General features: G+C 36.8%; 1 protein-coding gene across 1 annotated transcript in view; it reads left to right on the forward strand.

The window, feature by feature from the left end:
• PCNX2 (pecanex 2) overlaps positions 1-20,086 on the forward strand; it is a 156,460-nt gene that overhangs the window by 78,730 nt on the left and 57,644 nt on the right. The window contains exons 20-22 of the mRNA XM_051614230.1: positions 3,223-3,364; positions 7,674-7,851; positions 18,489-18,599. Coding sequence (XP_051470190.1) covers positions 3,223-3,364; positions 7,674-7,851; positions 18,489-18,599 — 431 coding nt within the window. The remainder of the gene's footprint in view (positions 1-3,222; positions 3,365-7,673; positions 7,852-18,488; positions 18,600-20,086) is intronic.

Raw genomic sequence — 20,086 nt, forward strand, 5'->3', positions numbered from 1 at the left:
CTGACATATAGCTATGTATTATTTGAACAGCATGGGTAGTGCAATGTAGAATTCTAATTTCCATCGTAACACTTTTAGAGAAACATTAAAATTGAAAGGAGCTGTGAAGTTTTCTTGAAGCTTCATTCTTGCTAATGTCTGCTGGCTTCAGCAGGTACTGTGCCCTGATAAATGTGAGTACCAGTAAATATTTTAGTATGTCGAGGTCTGATTTCTGATACAGTTATTTCTGCAAGCAGCCAGTGCACTTTGAGGAGCACAGCTTTTTCTTTTTTTTTCCCCTCAGCTCTCATCTTGCCTTTGCTACCAGCCAGAAGCTTGCTTGTCATTTCTCGATGGATCCTGTGCCTTAATCATTCTCAATATATGTTCTGAGGTGTTTGAAGACAGGGTTGTGAGAACACAGTCTGCCAAGGGACATTAGTTAGTCTGTTCTTCAACTAGACAACAAATGAGTTCAGATCATGCTCTGCAAAACTGTGCACTAAGGATTTAAATCGTTAGTAAAAAAATATATATATAAAAAAATGTATTTCAAAATGATTACTTTCCAAACAAGGTTTGGGTATGAAAAAAGTACCCAAGAGACCTGATTGAAGGTTGCCTTATAACTTTTACTGCAATGCACTGAGAAAAGTGTGGTAGAAATATAAATCTTACTGAGGATCATGCCCAACTGGGGACATTGTTCAGGGCTTCCACTCCCACATAATCAGTAGTTCTGTTGAATACTCAAGTTTAATTGTTTGCTACATCACTCTGTCATAAAAGAGTACTGTAGGACTTCTTTTCCTTTTCCTGATTAAGTCTGTCTTCATTTGTCAGAAAACATTGTTTTTGTAACTGCAATGATTCAGCTTTTGAAAAGGTTGAGGGCAGAAATCTGTCAGGCTGATCTCTACAGTTGGATTTCCCATGCTACCTATTGCAGGCAACAGGTTTTTTTCCTATTTTTGCAGTCCTCAGTTTATACATGGTGCATTTCCACACTTTGGGGCTTAAGTATTATTGCAATGTATCTGATGTTGTTTGTTAGGAAAAAAAAAAAAGTAAAATTTATATATATATCTCAGTCCCTTAGGCTGCTGCAGAGGTTTTTTATCATGTTCTGAGATGAGACAGACTGAAGAAAAGGTGGTGTAATCTCTTTGATAGATATGCCTGACAGACTGTCTTCTTTCTTTTACCCTGTAAGAAAAATGTAGGAGCTGAACTTAAAGTTTCCCTGTTTGTACAGAAAGAAAAGCTTGGAAAGGACAGTATCCTGTAGTTGTCAAGCACAGATAATGAAAGGACAAGTACAGAAAGCAAGATGTCTGTGAGGAGCTTTTACTGCATAGAATTTCATTTTCAGCTTCCTAATTTTTGACAAGTGTAGTGCTGTGGGGAGGTGAATAATTGCTTGCAATCAGACAAGCAGCTGGTAATGAAAATTCCACAGGTTAATTCCTGGTTTTGTTTTATAGACTCTGGATGGGCTGTTCAAGCTTTCAGGCCTTCCACAAGATCACAGTTATCAGAGTAGTTCTCATGATGCCAAGATGATAACTCATTTATTATTTGTCATTGTTTTACCTGACTGCAGGAGGAAAGGCTGAGGTCAAGATGTATGAGCTTATAGTATAATAGATACATAGAAGTTAGTGCAGGACTGAGTAAGAAAGATGTCCTGAAACACTAGAGACACTATGATGCTGTCGGTTCGTGACACTGCTCTTTCTTTCTCTACACGGTTTTTATACCCCACAGATTCATGTAAGCCATTTTCAAATCATCCACATATTTCATTGGGACCTCCCTGAATGTGAGCTCTTTTCTTCTATCTGTGTTGTCTGCACACACCTCTTTCAGGTCCTGCAGCTGCCTTGTCTTTGGTCTACTTGATACGCAGATCTCTCTATTCAAACTTGAGTTCTTACGCGGGTATCTGCTTTGGGCAGCTGGATGGAATTCTGGTGTGAAGCTCTGAGAGCAATTTGTAGTTCAGGAGGAGGAGAGAGGCAAAGGGAATAAGAGCTAGTTTCCAGAATGGAGATTTCATTGCTTGTATGAAGTTCTAGTAGGTAGCCTTTAGGTAATAAGAAGAGGAAATATTTTTATGTTATAAAAATAACCAGAAGTTGATCATATTTTCTAAAGGCAGATTTTGGCAAGAGCATTGGCCTAAGCTTAAGATACTGACAAAGCATGACTTAAATCTAATTTGGAAGGGTTACTTTTAGATCTTTCTCTTTGAGCCTGCACAATATACAACTGTGCCTGTAGAACATACAAATCTGTTGATTCAGCATGTCTTCTTTGCCTGTCACTGAAAAGGTGTGTGTGGGAAGGTGGGATGTGCATAAATAACTATTTTCATTTCTGCAGGGAAGAGTATTGGAGATTCAGTAGCTGGCATAGTTATTTCTGAGTCAATATCGAGTTCTGCCTTTTTGCATTCACTGTTTTTCCAAGAACCTTTACTAGCTGAGCTCAGTTGAGAATAAAGATATTTTTGTCAGTACACAAGTGTTTCTGCAGTCAGCTCACCTAAGTTCTCGTAACGGTTAAATTGCCCAAAGGATTCATCTCTTGTTTAATACTTACATTAAGCACTGTGATGTTAGAAAAGTCTACTGCAAAAAAAGAAGATATACTTAACTGATGAATTATGTGATCCTGGCAGATGAATTTCTACCATGGCTGTTTTAAGTGTTTTAAGAAACATCTTTGACACTTTCTAGCTCCTGTTAATTCTTCTGTGTTTAGATCTCAAAGGATATTTGATTTATCAATTAGGTCAGTGATACTTTGCAGTCTAAGGAACAGTGTTTTGCCACTTATAAGATGGGGAAGGAGCGGCACGGATTTCAAATGAGGTTCTCGAGGTCATCCACCAGATCAGTGCTAGAGCTGGAGAGGGCCTCTCCAGTGTCATTGTATCACTAAAAGTGCTATGTAGTATGGTGACTGGTAATTGGATTATGTATAAGCTACCATCTAGCATGTACCATAATTTCTGAGTGTTTCTCATGATTGCAGCTATAGGCAGCAAAACAGGTACTCTCTAAATTCAAAGAGCAAATTTTTTTTTTCCACTGAAAAATAATTATTCTATCATTTCATAAATTAGTTGGTTTATTATATTTATTAATGTGAGCTAACTCATTTCTTCTACAGCATTGCAGTGCAAAACCGCTGATAATTTGATGAAATTATCTGTTATCTGAATTTCTATTTCAGATGCTGCTCATTTGATGTGGTTTGAAAGGCTCTATGTGTGGCTTCAGTGCTTTGAGAAATACGTTTTGTATCCAGCTATAATACTGAATGCCCTCACCATTGATGCTTTCTCCATTAGTAAATACAAGAAGCTTGGTACACAGTAAGTTGATTATATCTCAAAGCATGTGATTAGTAGAATATTTTTGTTTAGACTGAAGACTGAGAAATTTATTTTTTTTTAGGTCTGCTCGTCACAGTTTGCTCTCATGCATTATTAGTTCAGTGTACAATAATCCATTGGCTTTGCTGAAAGAAAAAGCAAAACTACCTTGGCGTCTGCCAAGACATGACTCCAGTGAGAGAGAGAAATATTAAAAGATTAAGGAGCTATATATAGATATATATGGAATGCCTAAATGCCAGTTAAAAGCAAGACACACTATACCAGGCTGCAGGTGTTTGATGGGTATAAACACAGCGGGGTAACTAGAATTAATCAGATGAAAATGAGAAATCTAGGCTGGATATCAGGAAACATTTCCGAACTGAGGATTTTTAAGACTCTGACGTAGTCTCCCAAAGGATTTATTGGAAGCTTCACCACAGAAGTCTTTTAAGGCAAGACTGAATAAAACATCAAATGGTGTAAATGGTGGGTAGTCCTTTGAGAAAGGTAGGTATATAAGTTTTTCCAAAGCCTGATCTCTCTGATATTAAGCAGAACTGTTGATGCTGATCCATGTTCTCACAGTATCATCCTTGCAGAGAGTCTTTTATGGTAAATATTTTGGTCAGGGACTTGCCTACTGAAGATACTCAGCTGGCTTAGTGAGTGCAGTATCCCTAGTGAGCAGAGTTTCTGCAGTCTCTGTATCAGAATGACAGTGATGATCAGATGATACAAACAAACAGCCCACATTCAGGAAGGAAGGTTCCAGTAGCAGGAAAAACTGCTAGAGGAGGGGAAATTCCTCAGTATTAATATAATTTAGATTCTTAAGTTTAAATATTAGTTAAAAGAACTTTGATGTAAAAGTTGCGTGTTAGTTATTCTTTTCTCTTGAAGGGCAACACAGCTTTAGGGACTACAGAATTGCAAGGAAAAGGTGGTTCCTGATGTTAGGGGCTGCAACTGGGATTAGGGCGTTAGTCAAATTTTCTACAAATTCTTCCCAGACAACTGCTTTCCAGAGAGACTCTCACAAGTCATTCAGAGATAACTTGTGTAGTTCCCCATTGACCTTTTTTCCCCAGGCACTTGGGACATGCTAAGGCCATGGTGTTTCAGGAGTTTAGGTGTATAGTCCAGGGTGAAACTGAGTTCACACTCATCATTCGATTCGGTTCTGCAAGGCTGGGAGAACTACAAAGTGTTCAAAATGTGATTTGTCACTAGTTAGCAAATCTGACTGAATACATGCACAGAGCAGATAAGTAGGGTTAGGAGGATGCTATTTTAACACAGTCATTCTTCCAAGCTAGATGCACCCTGATGTTAATGAAAATAATTACATTTGTCTGCCTCTGATCATCTGGCCTGTAGGGGAATACCATAGCAATACCAATACCATTTCCTTCCCCATCTCCGTTGTGTTTGTGTGATCACCTTGGATTAAAAACCTGTGTTTTCTCCTTTTTCTTGTAACTGAGGTCTATCCACATCACTCCCAGTATCCCTTCTTCCCAGGCACTTCTCTTTAATACACTTCCCCCACAGCTGCCACGTGAATGCCACACACAAAGCATTCATCCTTGGATCTTACCTCTTTCTCCTCAACTCTGCAAGCCCATGCAGGAGCCTGGATTCTCCTTGCTCTTTCTATATGCAGTGTTACTGAACATTGTAGTTTTTCTGATTATATATATATATGTATATGTATGTATATACACACACACACCTGTTTTCTGTTGTTGGAGAACTGCTTGCTTACTGCCCAAGGATCAGGCCGTGTTGTACCTTAGCGAAGGGAAGGCGACACTTTCCGGCTCTGTGACTGAAAGTGTCTGAGGTAGCATGTTTTGCATGAGTCAGTTTTGGAACTTTTCTGAATTTGAATGTGTTTTTTAAAGAAGCTTCCTCTTGCTTTGTGATGTAAAGTGCTGAAGCATTTTGCTTCATGAGGAGGCAGAACAGCTCCTCACAGTCAGGAGCTGAATTTTTCCTCATATTAACAGATCCAATGAGGAAAAGTCTTTCTTTTGCTCTATGGTCTGTAAGTTTTCCATGTGAAAATTCCTGCATGTTGCAAGAATTTTCCTCTTTCTGAAGAAACTCCAACCAGTTCGTACAGGACACACTGGATGGCTTCTAGTGGCTTCAAAATCTATTTAGCTGGGTCGCTAGGTACTCCATTCAGAAATCTGAGGCAAATTGAAAAGAACAGCTTTGCCAAGGTAAGAAATAAGGTAATCTTGGCATTTCATTCCAACAATGAGTTCCTGGTGATCTTTTAGAATAACCTGCACTCAAATGAAGTTGCATCTGCATTACAGAAGATACACAATGATAAATGCATGCCACATAAAATAAAATCAACCTGGAAATGTACAGGCTTATGAGCCTTTCTAGAATGACGAAAAACTTTTTAGAGCTTTCTGGCCTGTTGAGTGTCAGACTTGGCAGCAGGTATTCACCTGGTTTGCCACAGGATGGAGGAGAACCTTCCATGCATTTTGCAAATACTTGGCCTACTTTGGAGACTTCAGTGCTTAATGAGTGACTCATCTATTTTCACCAGCATCGAAAAAACTATGCATCTTCCAAAAGATGAATGTTCTTAATTTATTTAAGAGAAGTCATCAGGTTCACAATTAACAGGGAGTTACTGTTACATGTCTATTAGGTTGAGGTTGTCTTTTCTGAAATAGATCCAGTACGGTTCTTGGGCAACAATGTGCAAGACTGCAATCCAAATATACTTACTCAACTGCCAGATAACCATGTGGGTACCTAATATCACTAAATACTCCTGAATTTGACTTGATGTTTTACTAGGAGGCTGGAGATATACTTCTGAGCATGCACAGAGATTTCTCAGTACATCACTTGTCTCTTCTCTTGTCCTGACTAAGCCCCGGAAACTCAGAAGTTTTCAGCTGAGAGCTGTTTTTCCAGCATCCCTAGTAGGTGATCAGGATTGAGTTCACAAAATATTTATTTAATTTTCTTCCTTTTAAAGACCTTCATGAAGAAGGTGGTGTTGCCCTTTTCATTTCACTTAACAGGAAAGTAGAAGCTAAGGAAATGCTTATTGGAGAGAGGCACCATGTGTTCCAATTCCTGCTCCTGAGCCTATTCCTGCATTTTTTAGTGGTTGTTGGATAGAATACCAAACCATGCAAGTGTTCGTGGTCTGGAGCCCAGTACTGTGTCACATCTTAGGGAAGTGCTGGTCTACCCAAAATTAATGCCTGAGACCTTTCTAGGATCTAAATCCCAGAATAGGATGTATTATCAGGAGATCAAAATTACTACCCAAGACCATCTTTCTAACTCTGTAAAGTACCTTAAAAATGTGAACAGCCACAAGTCTCTTAAGTTCAGATATATATCCAGATACTGGAGTAGTGTTTTAGATTTAATTTAATGCCAACATGCCAACATGTTACCTCCATCTTTCCTTCTTCTATAATTGTATTTACTTACACAGAAAACTGTCTCTTTTTCTGAAGAGTTAAAATAACATTATCTTCTTGGAGATATAGCAGCAAGCACTTTCATTTTTAAAGACTGAACTTCTTGTTTTTCTGTGTGGTCACTTAGTATTTAGAGTTCTCAGCTTAATTTAGAGTTCTCAGCTTAATTTCACATAATATAATAAGGGACAGCAAAATGCTGACTGCATGCATTTTACAACACATAGGTGCAACACAATTTCTTTTCATCAGATGAGGTTATTACTGTATACTGTAGACAAGCTTCTAAACAAGAACAATGGTGAGAATTTCAAGCACTTAATGTCTGAGTGTTTCTATCCAGAATTTTTCATTGTATGTAATGAAATTAGAATAATATAATATAGTATAATACAATCTCTGTCATCAAGTGAATTTTCTAGTAATAAAAAAAGTGGAGTGGGTTAAAGATGTATTTTTTCAACTTACAGTTATATATTCATGGAAGTGCCAAAATATTTCCAAAACTGAGTTTTTATTTTAAGAGCTATACAAAAATATTCTTTCTATATATTCTTGATTCGTAATAGTCCATACAACAGTTTTTAGTACGGAGTTCTTTCTTACAAATTGGAAGTGTGATAATGGTAAGGGAAATATATGAAGTTGCATGTGGGTAAAACAAATACGATTGCAAGAATACAGGATTAATATCAGAAATCAATAAAGTGCAGATTTAGATATACATAGCAATCTAAAATACATCTGGTACAGCTATTTGTATTTAAGAACTTTGTAAGTTAATGCTTTGTGGCTTTGACTTGATTAGGTTTTTCTTTCTGCCTTTCTTACAGCTGTGATATTATCCTGATAACAGTTGCTGGGATGAAACTCCTCCGCTCCTCATTCTGTAATCCTATTAATCAATTTGTTACTTTGAGCTTTACCGTAATTTTCTTCCGATTTGACTACAGAGACGTATCAGAAAATTTCTTGCTGGATTTCTTCATGATGTCCATCGTGTTTCATAAGGCAAGTTTTATAGCTCCTGTAATTTATTTAGAAAATATATTCATAGCGTTATTTATCTTCTCAATGTCACTGTGCTGATCAATATGTGGTAGGATTTTTTAGAAGTAATGAATGCATATATAGGCACAGATTACTGATACTATGGAGGAAGAAATCTGTAAGCTGAAGACAAGGTTCTGCTTAAATGTCTTCTCTAGTTTTGTGCAATGTTTTGCAATTCCTTCTTGTTCACATGTTGCTACAGAAACTTCAGAATTGTTTTCAAGAGGAGAGTCCTCAGTGAGTTGGAAAGAGCCTCTTGGGTCATTAGTGCAGGACTGCCCTCCAGATCAATCGCCTGGTGTTTTTATCTAGGTTTCCTTTGAATGCCTCTAGTGTTTGACTCAACAACTTCCTTTGGGAAATTATTCCATTATCTAATCATCCTTGTGATAATAAATGTTTTCCTAATGTCAGGCTTAACATTTTTCTTTTCCTATTTTCAGTCTCTTATCCTTGTGATGCTGCTCTTAACCTTAACCTCAGAGCTCCTTCCTCACTTCTATGTTGTTAACTCTTGGAGTGTGCTATAGTTGAATTTACTTTAAAAAAACAACCCTTTCTCAATCAGTCAGATCCTGGCTTGATTTGCTATCTAAGCTGTTTCACAGAAAGAAGCAGGTTTAACTGATACCGTGTTAAAACATGAGAAAGTATTGAAGACTTGTCTAAAGCTTTTACCAATATTTTTTAAAAATTTTGTTTTATTTTTAAACTTGTTGGCTCCTTATCACCACAACATATGATACAGTTTGTCCAGGGGTAACTCTGGTGAGGTGTTTGGTTTTGGAAGTCTGACTATTTATTAATTTTGAAAATGTTGACCTTGTGAGAATATTACAGAGTACTAGTGTGGATTATTGCATATTTTTGGAAGAGTGAGATATAAAGACTTTTCTGTGTTTTTTGGGGGGGGCATTCTTTGGGTAGTTTTAAGCTAACATTTACACTTGAAGCACCAGTGGTTGCCATATGAAGGAGATAATACCAAATTAACCGGAGATGTTTGCTAGAATAACTACTACTGTACTAGGCTGGAAGCTTATATTACAGATGTGTTTTGAAAGTGTTGTTTTAGCATTGATCTGTCATCTTCTTCATATCGGATAATATCTGAAAGTTTGCAGGTCATTAGTTCATCAGGTGGAGTTGTCCTTGTTCCATTTAAGAAAATTGAAATTAAATTCTTGAATTATTTATATTACACAAAAACATGCTCAGTTATACAATGCTTATTAAATCCAATCTGAAAAATAGCATTGCAAATGATAGAAATTAAAAGTGCTGTTAGTTTCAGATCGTAAAGGGCATGTTTTCTCTACTGTAATTAAGGTCTGAGCTTTTATTAGCTCAATATTGTGGAACTTCAGTGGAAGATGATGTGTGTTTATTCCATACTATAGGCCCTAAGCAAGCTGCATCTGCCTCTTTCCAAAAGCTTTATAAGCTTTTACAGATTCTGTCTCTCTGTAGTTTGGTTATTTTTATGTTTGCAACTATTTAAAACAAACAAACACGGAATTAGTTTGTATTGCCATCGCCTTTGGCTATTCAGAACTTACTACACAGTCATGGCAAATTTCTACTTAATCATTGAAAGTGTCATCTTACCACCATCTGAATTGGGGAAAAATTGGAAGTGCTCTGCCTTAGTCATAGTGATGGTAATTTTTAAGTATGATTACTCCACAAAATAAATATATGCATGCTCTCAAAGGTGGTAGTAAGCATTTATTTTCTTCTGCCAGGCACTAGGGAAGAAGGCATTTAAATTCAACAGACATTTACAACTGCACTAGTGACTCTTGAACAAGATTCTGTTGAATAAAACTTTGTTAATAATGTTGGGTAGAATATTTGTGAATATCTCACTGTTCGTGCATCCCTCATTTTCCCCATTGTGCTGTTGATTTAATGTAATTTAGTCAAATCAGAAGCTCCAAATGAGAATATTGCTTCCTGAGCAAGTTGAGGCGTGGAAATCCAAATTGCTGCTTACAGATTTTTATCTCTGTCTGCAAATAGCCAAGCCACCCACACTGGGGTAACACAGGGAACAAGAGAGTCTAATCAGTTCTGTTCCTGGGGATATATTTTTTAATCAGCCTGGATTTTTTTGTCTTTTTAACATCATAGGACTTTTTAATGCGACATGGTTCCTTCACTTTTTTAAAAATCCTGAGCAGTTTACATTTTGACAAGTTGCAGAATGTGATAGCTTTATGCTAAAAGTTGATTATGCCTCTACAGAGTGTGCTGTTTTGACTTTCACATTGCCTTGGGAAGGCAGCAAGAGAAACATTTAGAAAATACTTCCTTATTTTTAAGAATGATTGCTGCTTTCAATTCAAGTGGAACAGAATTTCTCCATCTTTCTTATGCTAAGACTTCCCATGTAGCCATCCCAGATGGTCTCTTTGGTTTCGGCCTGTGATTCTTCTTTTCAAAACTCCCATTGTCTGTATTTTTAAACCAGCCTTTTAATATTATGTGATTGCTCATTCAAAAATTGTGGGTGTAATGCTTTACAGGAAATCAAACTGGAAAATCAAGGTAGTCCTCTTGGTCTCCATGATTCCATGTAAACTTTGAATGAGCAAGTTGTTCTCTGGACTTTTTAGGAGATGGTACCAGTGCAAAGGTTAATAAGATTGTTCATATTGTTTGAAAATGGAAACTTGTCATATAGCTGAGAGTATGTTCTTCACAGGCAGAGCAAAGAATATATAACAGGACTTAGGAGATTTCTTCCTAGACTTCTAACAGTACTAAAAAAAGGAAGACTTTTTCTGTAATAGGATAAAAAATGTGGGAATATTAACCATTTGGGAAGCATGGAAAGAGTACACTATTTGGGAAAGATGAAAAGATGGACCTTTCTTCCACCCTTCTGATATCTACTGACATAATACTTAACTAAGGGAAAAGTAACATACGCAACATGTAGGTGAGAGGGAGGGCATATGGTTGGTTAAATATATGTCATAGTTCATCTAGTCCATCTTTCTTCAGTGCTATTTTAATTAAAAAATTTTAAAAAGGAAGGTTCCCAGTACTGCATTTCTTGGCAGTTGTGTGAGCTGCTTTCAAATGTCTGAAATGACAACTGTTCAAGTCAAGAATGAGCAGGTTTTGTTAAGTGTGAAGTAGAAACCAGTGAAAATCATTGAAACAGTTGAAGATACCAGTTTGGAACTGGCTGAATGTTAAGAGCTGCTCAGCGCAAGGCTTGTCCCCAGCTCTTTTTCTGGGTTCTCTTAAAGATGTGAATTCACATCCAGTCCATGAACATCCTCTAATTCTTCCTGGTGGAGAGGGGTCATAACATCTTTCTGAACCACTTTTTTAACCTCAGGCAGCGCTGATGTTGAACTTTATCAGCAAAGACAGAAAAAAAACTTGGTAGTGTGAATGTGGAGGCTTCTGCCTGTAGTATGGTCTTGGCTACTACAAAAAACTGGTGGGGTTTTTTCTTTGTCAGTCTGTTCACTACTGTGAGCAACCAACAGCATGTTGGAGATGCCTGTATGCCAAACCATGGTAAACATGTTTTATACTGTGTTTTATACCAGCAGCTCTTTCAACTGAGAAGTGATACCTGGTTTGAATACACATTTTTGCCAAATCTGTGTAGCTTCTTCCTTCTTCCTAATGAGCCACCCCTAGCTTACACACTTATCTATTATGTAGATCCTGCTGGGAATGGTAAGACCCAGTGTCATTAACCTTCTAATGTAGAGGACTACAACTTCTTGTTGCTCTCTGTGCCTTGTATGTTACTGGTAGGCAGTTTAATGGCCTCTTAATTTGTGTGTGTGGATGAACTAATTAGCAATACTAAAATATGAAATAACCTTATATTTTCTTATAGTCAAGTCCCCTGAGAATTCTGAATTTGTCTTCATGCATAAGGCAAAATAATCAAAGAACCAGAGCTTGTTAAATTTGCCTTCATTAACACTGAATTCATTTGCCTAAGTACTCTTACCCCTGCTGAGCTCACTTAAGAATACAATTTCCCTGTCTGATATTTTTTCTTTCCCAGAATAGATTTTCCAGCTAATAAGGAATCTGCATTTTTATTTTTTTACAGGAATTGTTCTCTTTCTGTATATTTCTTTCTGCCACAGTATCCAATGTCACACATTTATGAAAGATGATCTTTATGTCAAAGTAACTCCAGCTAAGACAGTCAGTTTGTAGCAGCCTGACAAGCCTGTGCTTATCAGGCTTAAGTTTCAACATCCACAACGCAATTCCTTGGACAGAAAATAAATGCATGTCATCTCATTTTCCTTCATTTTATGAGGAGGTGCTACCAAGTGCACTGACCTTCTTAGTGCTTTGTTGAAGTCAAGTAATTAACCTATTGGATCTTTTTATTGCCTTTGTGGCAGTAAAACTCTTGATTAGTTGGTATGTGTCATTGATTGATTTAGGTGCTGCAAAAGCCTCACTTTTTTCCTGTCCCTTTCTGATTTTTTTATCCTTCTCTAAATCAGATGTTTCACTTCAAAGTTTCTGGCACTAAGTCGTTAATTCATATTTTAATCCATTCCTTGCCATTCGTATATACTGAAATCCAGTGTCTTAATCAGCTGCACCCTCTTGGCTCACAGCTGTTTCCTCAGCCTCTGATATCTGGAATATAAACCCTGTTAAGACACTTTCTGCTGAGTAAAATACCCAAGGCTACATCTGATATTTGATGGGATAATCCCAGTGGTATTTGCATAGGCTTCTTAACTCTCCTGAGCACTGTACAGTTCATGTTTCTTTTTAATGTTGGAGAAATGGTTTAATCGATTTTTTCATTCAGCCTTCCATCACTGACCTTGTTGTCAGACTTCATTTGTGACACTATTCCCAAATTGCATTTTCTCTCTCTCTCTCTCTCTCTCTCTTTTTTTTTTTTTTTTTTTTTTTTTTTTAAAATGTGTGTGTGCTTTTTCCTTTGGAATGGGACAAACGCACCCAGGGGTGCAGGGAAATGGACATCACTCCCTTGGTTTGGTCTGACTCACTACTCAGTGAGGAATATATTCTTCTACTTTCATACCTGCAGAGATGTGTTTAATATCTGTTGATGCAGACACTGAAAGAGAAATCTTGAGTATCTGGTGCTTCAGCATGCAACTTTATGCATTTTTTATGTCTACTTCTAGTAATGGAGATTTCTGGGAAGATACAGTCTTGGCAGGAGCCATGGCTATGACAGCTTCACTGAAGAGAATGGATCAGTTCAGCTCCTAACTGATTTGTTTGTCTGGCCCTCTGTAAATTAAACTGATTAGTTCTGTTCTTGTCCTCTTTGCCCACCTGGGGAGATATGGGAGTTGTTTTTTACAGTACCATAGGCTCCTTCCCTGTGCTCTTTCTGTCAGCTAACAGTGTTGGAAGAAGAAGCCTCTGCCATGGAGAGATCCAGGGCTGTTAGGTTTTCTCATCATCTTATTGTCATAATTCTAGTCATACTTACTTCGGCCTGATGGTAAACATTGACCTGCAAATGTAAAGCTTCTGAGGCTTGTTACTTAAATGGTTTAAAAGATGCCTGTTTTGTTCACTGTCATTGTTAAGTGCTGAATTCTGTGTTTCAGGAATATATTCCTCCAAGATTTGATGTCATAGCCTTGGAATGGTTGTATTTTGAGCCTCTTATATATGTTGCATTAGACAATGATCTTGAAAGGCTTCAAATGTCTGTAAGCAGATGCAAATAAAAATAGGCTGGAAAGTGTTTATGGTAGATTCAAACATGGAGCTGTTCAAATACACCAATAGAATGTCACAATAACTTAAGAAATAAACATGAAAAACTTGAATATTTCCAGTAAAACTTGTTTTGTAGGATTTCATATGAAAAGTTTGTTTTAAATGGCATTAAATAAAAACCAGAAAGTCAGTTATTTGCAAATCAAACCTGTGAACTAGAATAAAATTACTACTTTTCCTCTTAATGTATCTCAATTTTTATTGACATTTAAAAAAAAAAAATTAACAGTACATATTAGAATTTGCTTCCAAGACCTGGACCTACCAGTTGACTAGAATTAGCTTAACTGAATACCCTGCTAGCATCTGAGAGGCTGATTTCAAATCTGTCTCAAGTTCTTGGAATCAAAACAGAAATATAAAGCAATACCTGTACAAGGTGTGAAATAACTGCTTTCTGTACTTAACTTTTTTAGTATCTCGATTTTGTGTTGTACATAGAGCATGTAGTAGTATGTATGTGACAGTTGTTTTTGTTTAAAACCAATTCATACATACCCTTTTTATAAAATACAACAAAATTCAAGTTTAGCAAGAAAATGTTAATGTTTATGCATTATTTAGACCCAGTATTGCCAAGGAGTCTGCCCACACAAGAGTCCCAACAGATGCTAAGCAGAAGAAAGGCAGCCAAAAGCTGAAAGCGTTGTAGTAGTCTCCATCTCACGTTCAGTGTCATTTAAATTCAGATATTAATGTCTGCATATTTTATTGAAATCTACCCAACTGAGAAGAGGAAATCACATTTTAGTGATGTTTCTGACTCCCAAAATATTTTTTTAATGTATGTAAACTAATTTCCATTAACTTCTAGTTCATAACATTACTTAAATTTGGTTCAGTGAAAATAACCAGATTTAAAAGGAATCCTGATAAGATAAATCTTTGCCTTTGCTTTTTTTATACAGAATACCAGCTTATGTGCCAGAGATCTGTAGAGGCTTCAGAACTCATAGAAGTCTTAAGGATGAGCAAGATAAAATATGTGTCCACATAAAATAAATATGAAAGCCACATGCACATCCTGCATTTTCACTTGACAGTAGCAGAGGTTTGCTGGTTTCGAGTCGCTGGATATATTGATAATTTAAAGTCTTTATCAAAGACTTAAAAACTGTTTGCTCTGTAAAACTATCATAAGAGTAAAGATATCTAGAAATATTAGAACTTTTTCCCCTAAATAATATCTCATTTTTCTGCTTAGTGAACTGTAGAAAACATTGAAGATCTAAGAAGGCTTCATGAAAATACTGTTTTATAAATCACCCTAACCTAGGATGCAGAAGTCTTAATGAAAAATTAATCTTTTATACATGTTTAAGGCAACTGTTATAAAGTGAGGGTTAAAACTCACACAGATTTTTTTATTTATTTCACACTCTCACTTTAGATGGGAAAGTTTCCCCTTTGTATCTTGCACTGTTAAAAAAATATGCCTCTCGCCCTCAGGAGCAAGTTACTGTCACTCAAATGAAGCTTTACTGAGGAAAAGTGCATATTTTACAGCATCAGAGAAGAGATGCAGTGTCCCATCAGGTCACATGGAAATTATTTTGTCTAGTTTGATGAAATGTACCCTTAATCAACACTTCAGTACTTAGTGTCTTAATTTCTCCATGCTTTCCCATAGGTCTCAGGGGCCTGTAATTCCTGAAAGCTTATCAGTAAAGACGAAGGCAAAGAAGGCATTGAGCTGAGCACCTTGACCTTCTCCATGCATGTTGTCACCAGCTCCCCTGCCTAGTTCAGTACCATGTCCATGTTTTTTTTCCCCAGTCTGTGTTTTGCTGCTGATACACCTGTAGAAGTCTTTTCTGTTGCTTTTCACTTTCCATTCAAATCCAGGTAGTCTTTGGCTTTCTAACCCTTTCTAATTCTGTGTTGTTTCTGAGAATTTAAAAAAGATATTGAAGGTTTTCCTCTTAAGCTAGTGTGTTATGATTATTGAAGACTGAAATGCAGTTATTTGTAGTTGAAACAGAAGAATGACTGTTTCTGAGGATCAGCTTCCTCTTATCTATGAAGGCAATTTTTAGCAGCTTCAGTTTATTTCTGTGAGAAAAGCATTAGTACTTATTAATTATTGGAGTTCCTATATCAGATATAGGAGAAAGAATGGCCAAGAAGAAAAGTTTGGATTTATTTTCAGATGGTTCTAGCAAAACGAAAAAGAGAAAATGTAAATTCAAGTCCCCACCTTCCTAAATCTCTATATCATAGTTGCTTGGAGACATCACCCTTCAGCAAGTATAGTTAGATATGTAAAAGGCTAATGGCTTGTTACCCTTAAAGTGTTTTGCAGAACATGCCCTGGAAGCAATAATTTAATAGGTAACAGAGGCACTTGACAACTCTTAATGAAAGCAGTAGCTTGAAAATCACACATTTCCAGGCCTTTAGGTGCAGTGTGTAAGACTTTCATAAACCAAGGAGAGATTCACTGCAGTGTTCTTTTTACATTCATGTTCTTGCAAGTGGAAATGAGCTCCATTGCCTGTCTTACAGAAACATTAGCCGAGAGGCAAGTGTTGAAAGAACAGCAAATTCAAGCAGTTGGTGAATGTAGAAGCATCAGGACTTGTTAGAAGCAACTGGGAACTTGAGCTCTATGGCTTGTTTTGCAAGAATGTGTAAATATTAAAGAATTATAAAAAGATGTAATGGAACAAGAAGCCAGAAGGGTCTCCTCCTGGATTTGGTTTCCTCGCAAATGCAAAACCTGAATTTTATTTGAGATTTGGAAACCTTTTGATGAACCCTGAGCTTTGAGCACAGCTGGTGTGATTTATGGCTTTGTGATTTCAATCTGTAACAGGCAGAATTTTGCTGGGTTGTGCTGTAGTTTTGTATTTTAGAGGTTTCAAATGTGAGTCGTTAGCTTTCTCAGCCCTTCACTTAAATCTTTTAGCAGATACAATTTTTCTCCCAGCTGTTCATTCAGACATTTCAGATAAATAAAAGTTAAGACAAAACAAAGCAACCTCACAACCTGCTAAATAGGGTTCAAATAAATAAAAGTTGGTTCTATTTTCAGTTCAGTTTTACTTGGCTATTTTATCTAATGTTATAGTTTTCAAATCACATGTGGTATTCTTGAGAGAAAACAAAAGTTGACAAGATTGAATTTCTCAAACTAAGTAGGTGTAACCAGGCTGTGACTTGAAGAGATCGTAACAGTTTGGTTTTTTTAGGGATTTGCTGGTTTTAAATAGTGTGCATGTGAAAAGATAACATAGTCTGCATTTTGCTCCTTATTTCAGTCAAGCCAAAGGACAGAAAACATTGGAAGTACTGCTTGCATCTCAGCTGGAAGGTTTATCAGTTGTAACTGGAGTTACCATGGGACTGTTATAAATGGAGTCAGTGACTGCTTCTGTGATCATTTGGTAGCACAAAGACATCATTCTTACCTCCCTCTCAGTTAATTTGCAATGATTTTCAACTATTCATAGAGAAGCTGAATGATACATCTTGTTAATTCCTTGCTGATGTGGATACAGGTGGTCAGGTGTTACTCTGGTGGTGGTAACTTAAGGACAGATGACATGAGGTAGCCAGTGAAGGTGTTTCTTCTCTGACTGTCAGCATACTAGTAAATGAAGTGTCCTTAGGACCATGCTCTGTCCTCCTGGCCAGCTGTCATGGGGAAGGTTTTGTCCATGCTAATTAACTCTCCCAGCCTGTGCAGTGGAGAGGGTAGTATGGAACTGCAACCTGGAAACTGACTGTGGAGGGTTTTCATTTGAAAGAATACCTGGGCGTTGCTGGAAGACTGCTAGGGGGGCCAGATCAAAACCTTTCCAGGGACCTTTCTAAAAGTTTAATAACATACACAGTACCAGTGCCTGGGAACATTCCCTGGAAGCATTTCATTTATGAGTATTAATATAGCCTCAGTGTCTTTGAGGATGGTGCCAATAACTTGTTTTCCATTAAGTGAAGTAAAAATTTACGATAGGAAATTCAACATACATTCGATATATAAGGATGAAATATTGCATAATATGAAATACTGCATATACTTCTGTTTCATTGTCAGCTTGTGTATGTATTGAGCACTAATGTCCATTGATTGTCAAATCTATCCTGACAGTTTGTCAGGAACCTACTCTGCAATATGAATCTGATGGCCCAATGCAGACAAGACAGAAGATCTGTTCTGATTTGATGCTGAGAGACCTGGAAGGGGAAAAAAATCATTCTAGGGCATAAGCATACATCATTCTTGAATTGGAAACTGCTAGTTGCAACACCAAACATATCTTACTGGAAGCAAAAGTAAATTCACAGTGTTTCTCACTTGATACCACACAACAGTAAAACTTGCTTTTAATACAACATTTTCATGGTGAGTTGGTTTGATCTTGAAAATGCAGCTACAGTTCATGGTTAATGCCAAGCATAATGCTTACGTAGTGATGGCTTCTCCCATTGATTCAACAAATGAAAATGTTGTGTTCTTGAGAAATGTCTAATTTCCATGAGCAGAGCTGCAGAAAATATCAGAACCTGTTTTCCCACTTTCTATTTAAAGCAGAAATACTTTTGAAGAAAGGTAATCTGGCAGCAACCTCAGTAATGTGGTTAAAACATACCTCATTTTAAGTTTGAATTTCAAATGGAGAATATAGTTTTGTGGTTTACTAAAGTAAGGCCTTAATGCCTACAAAAATTAGTAATACAATATAATTTATCTCACGTTCATTCTAGGGCACAGTTCTAAAAAGAGTGTCACTTTCAGATATTAGTATTGAAACTCAGTGCCTAAAAAATCACCATGTTTTTCTTTTTTCTTTTTTTCTTTTTTTTTTTTTTTTTTTCAGCTGTGGGACCTACTGCAGAAGTTGCAGTTCATCATGACATACATTGCTCCCTGGCAGATTGCCTGGGGATCATCATTCCACGTGTTTGCTCAGCTCTTTGCAATACCTCATATCCTTTATAAATTTGTTTTTATTTATTCTTAAATTCCTCTTTATATATGTAATTTATTTACAGTGTTTGAGCAAGGTGCAAAATTCCTAGGTAACTTATTTTAAAATGTGAGAACGCTTGGAGCATTTCGTGAGAAATAGTGTTTTCTCTCTGTTTTGGCTGCATGGGATCTGAAACTAGGAAACTGACTCCAACTGGTCTATATGCCTGCCCACTTCACACCCAAACACATTCTGAAGGTCACTTATTTCCACAGTCCTCAACACTGGCTCTTAATGCATCCAGAAAGAGATGGCATGACTGATGTATTAGCTCCAACTTGGGTGGACTTCTATGAATGTAGAAGCTAGTTTTGGAAAGTGCTGGGCATTTTGCTGGCTGAGCTCAAAAATATTAGTTACTTTCTGAGTTGCTTCTAGTTAGTACCATTTCACTGAGCCAATTTGTCTTGCATGTGGTTTGTTGTTTTGGATGTTTTTTTCCATTTTGGAAGCAGCTGGATTTTAATATTTCAATGTGTATTTTTCATTGTGGAGCTGAGAAGCGTGTTCTCTTTCTTAATATTTGCACTTTGTTTTATGAGTAACAATCTATGTTCATCAACACTAAAGCAGTCCTTTGGAAACTGTTTCAGTGCCCAGTTCTTGTTTTTTGTGGATATGGTGAGTTAAACAGAGTTCAATGACTCCCAAGTATCTGTAAGGTCGCAAAATATACATTGGATGGTTGGAACAAAAATTTTAAAGTTAAAATGTAATTCAGTTAGAAACTTGATTTAATACAGGAAAAAGGTAAAAAATTAAATAAAACACTTTAATTGATCAAATTTAATTTGTTGACTTCTAAAGCATTTTCAGAGACTGTATTTTTATGTCTTTCTTCTCTCCCAACCCAAAGTTGTGAAAAAAGGAGTTGGCAAAGTGTTTTGAGTTCAGACCTACTGAAGAGTTTACTTTGTACTGTTTATTAGGTACATGTACTTAAGTCTTTGTCCCTTTCATGTCATGGTGATGTCACCCTTGGGTGATTTCTTCCCTCTGCCCTTTTTTGCTTGATACACTGAATCATATGCAGCATTGATTAACTATGTTTATATTTCTAGATAGGAAGAGTAAGTGGGACTCTTGGACAGAGGGAGTTGCAGACAAAGTAATTCCCTGAGGGAAAGCTTTAGTTTATCTATTTACAAAAGCATTATAAAAATAGTGATCTGTCTGAGCACACTGGGTGACTTTTAGCAAATCTTGACAGAATTCCACAACAACAAAAAATAATTTCATCTCTGTTGTAGGTATGAATTGGAGTACAACTGTATGTAAGATTTTATAAAAAAATATCTAAGAGCTAAGATGATATTCCAGCGAGTTTTCCTTTGGTCACCAATATTTTGTGCAGCAATAACTTTACTCATGATAAAAATACCAATTAATCTTTGAAAGATGGAAAGTAGTTAACTGAGCAGGTTTTAGTGTATTTACACAGGTAT

This window comes from Apus apus, chromosome 3, assembly GCF_020740795.1.
Source record: "Apus apus isolate bApuApu2 chromosome 3, bApuApu2.pri.cur, whole genome shotgun sequence".
NCBI lineage: Eukaryota > Metazoa > Chordata > Aves > Apodiformes > Apodidae > Apus > Apus apus.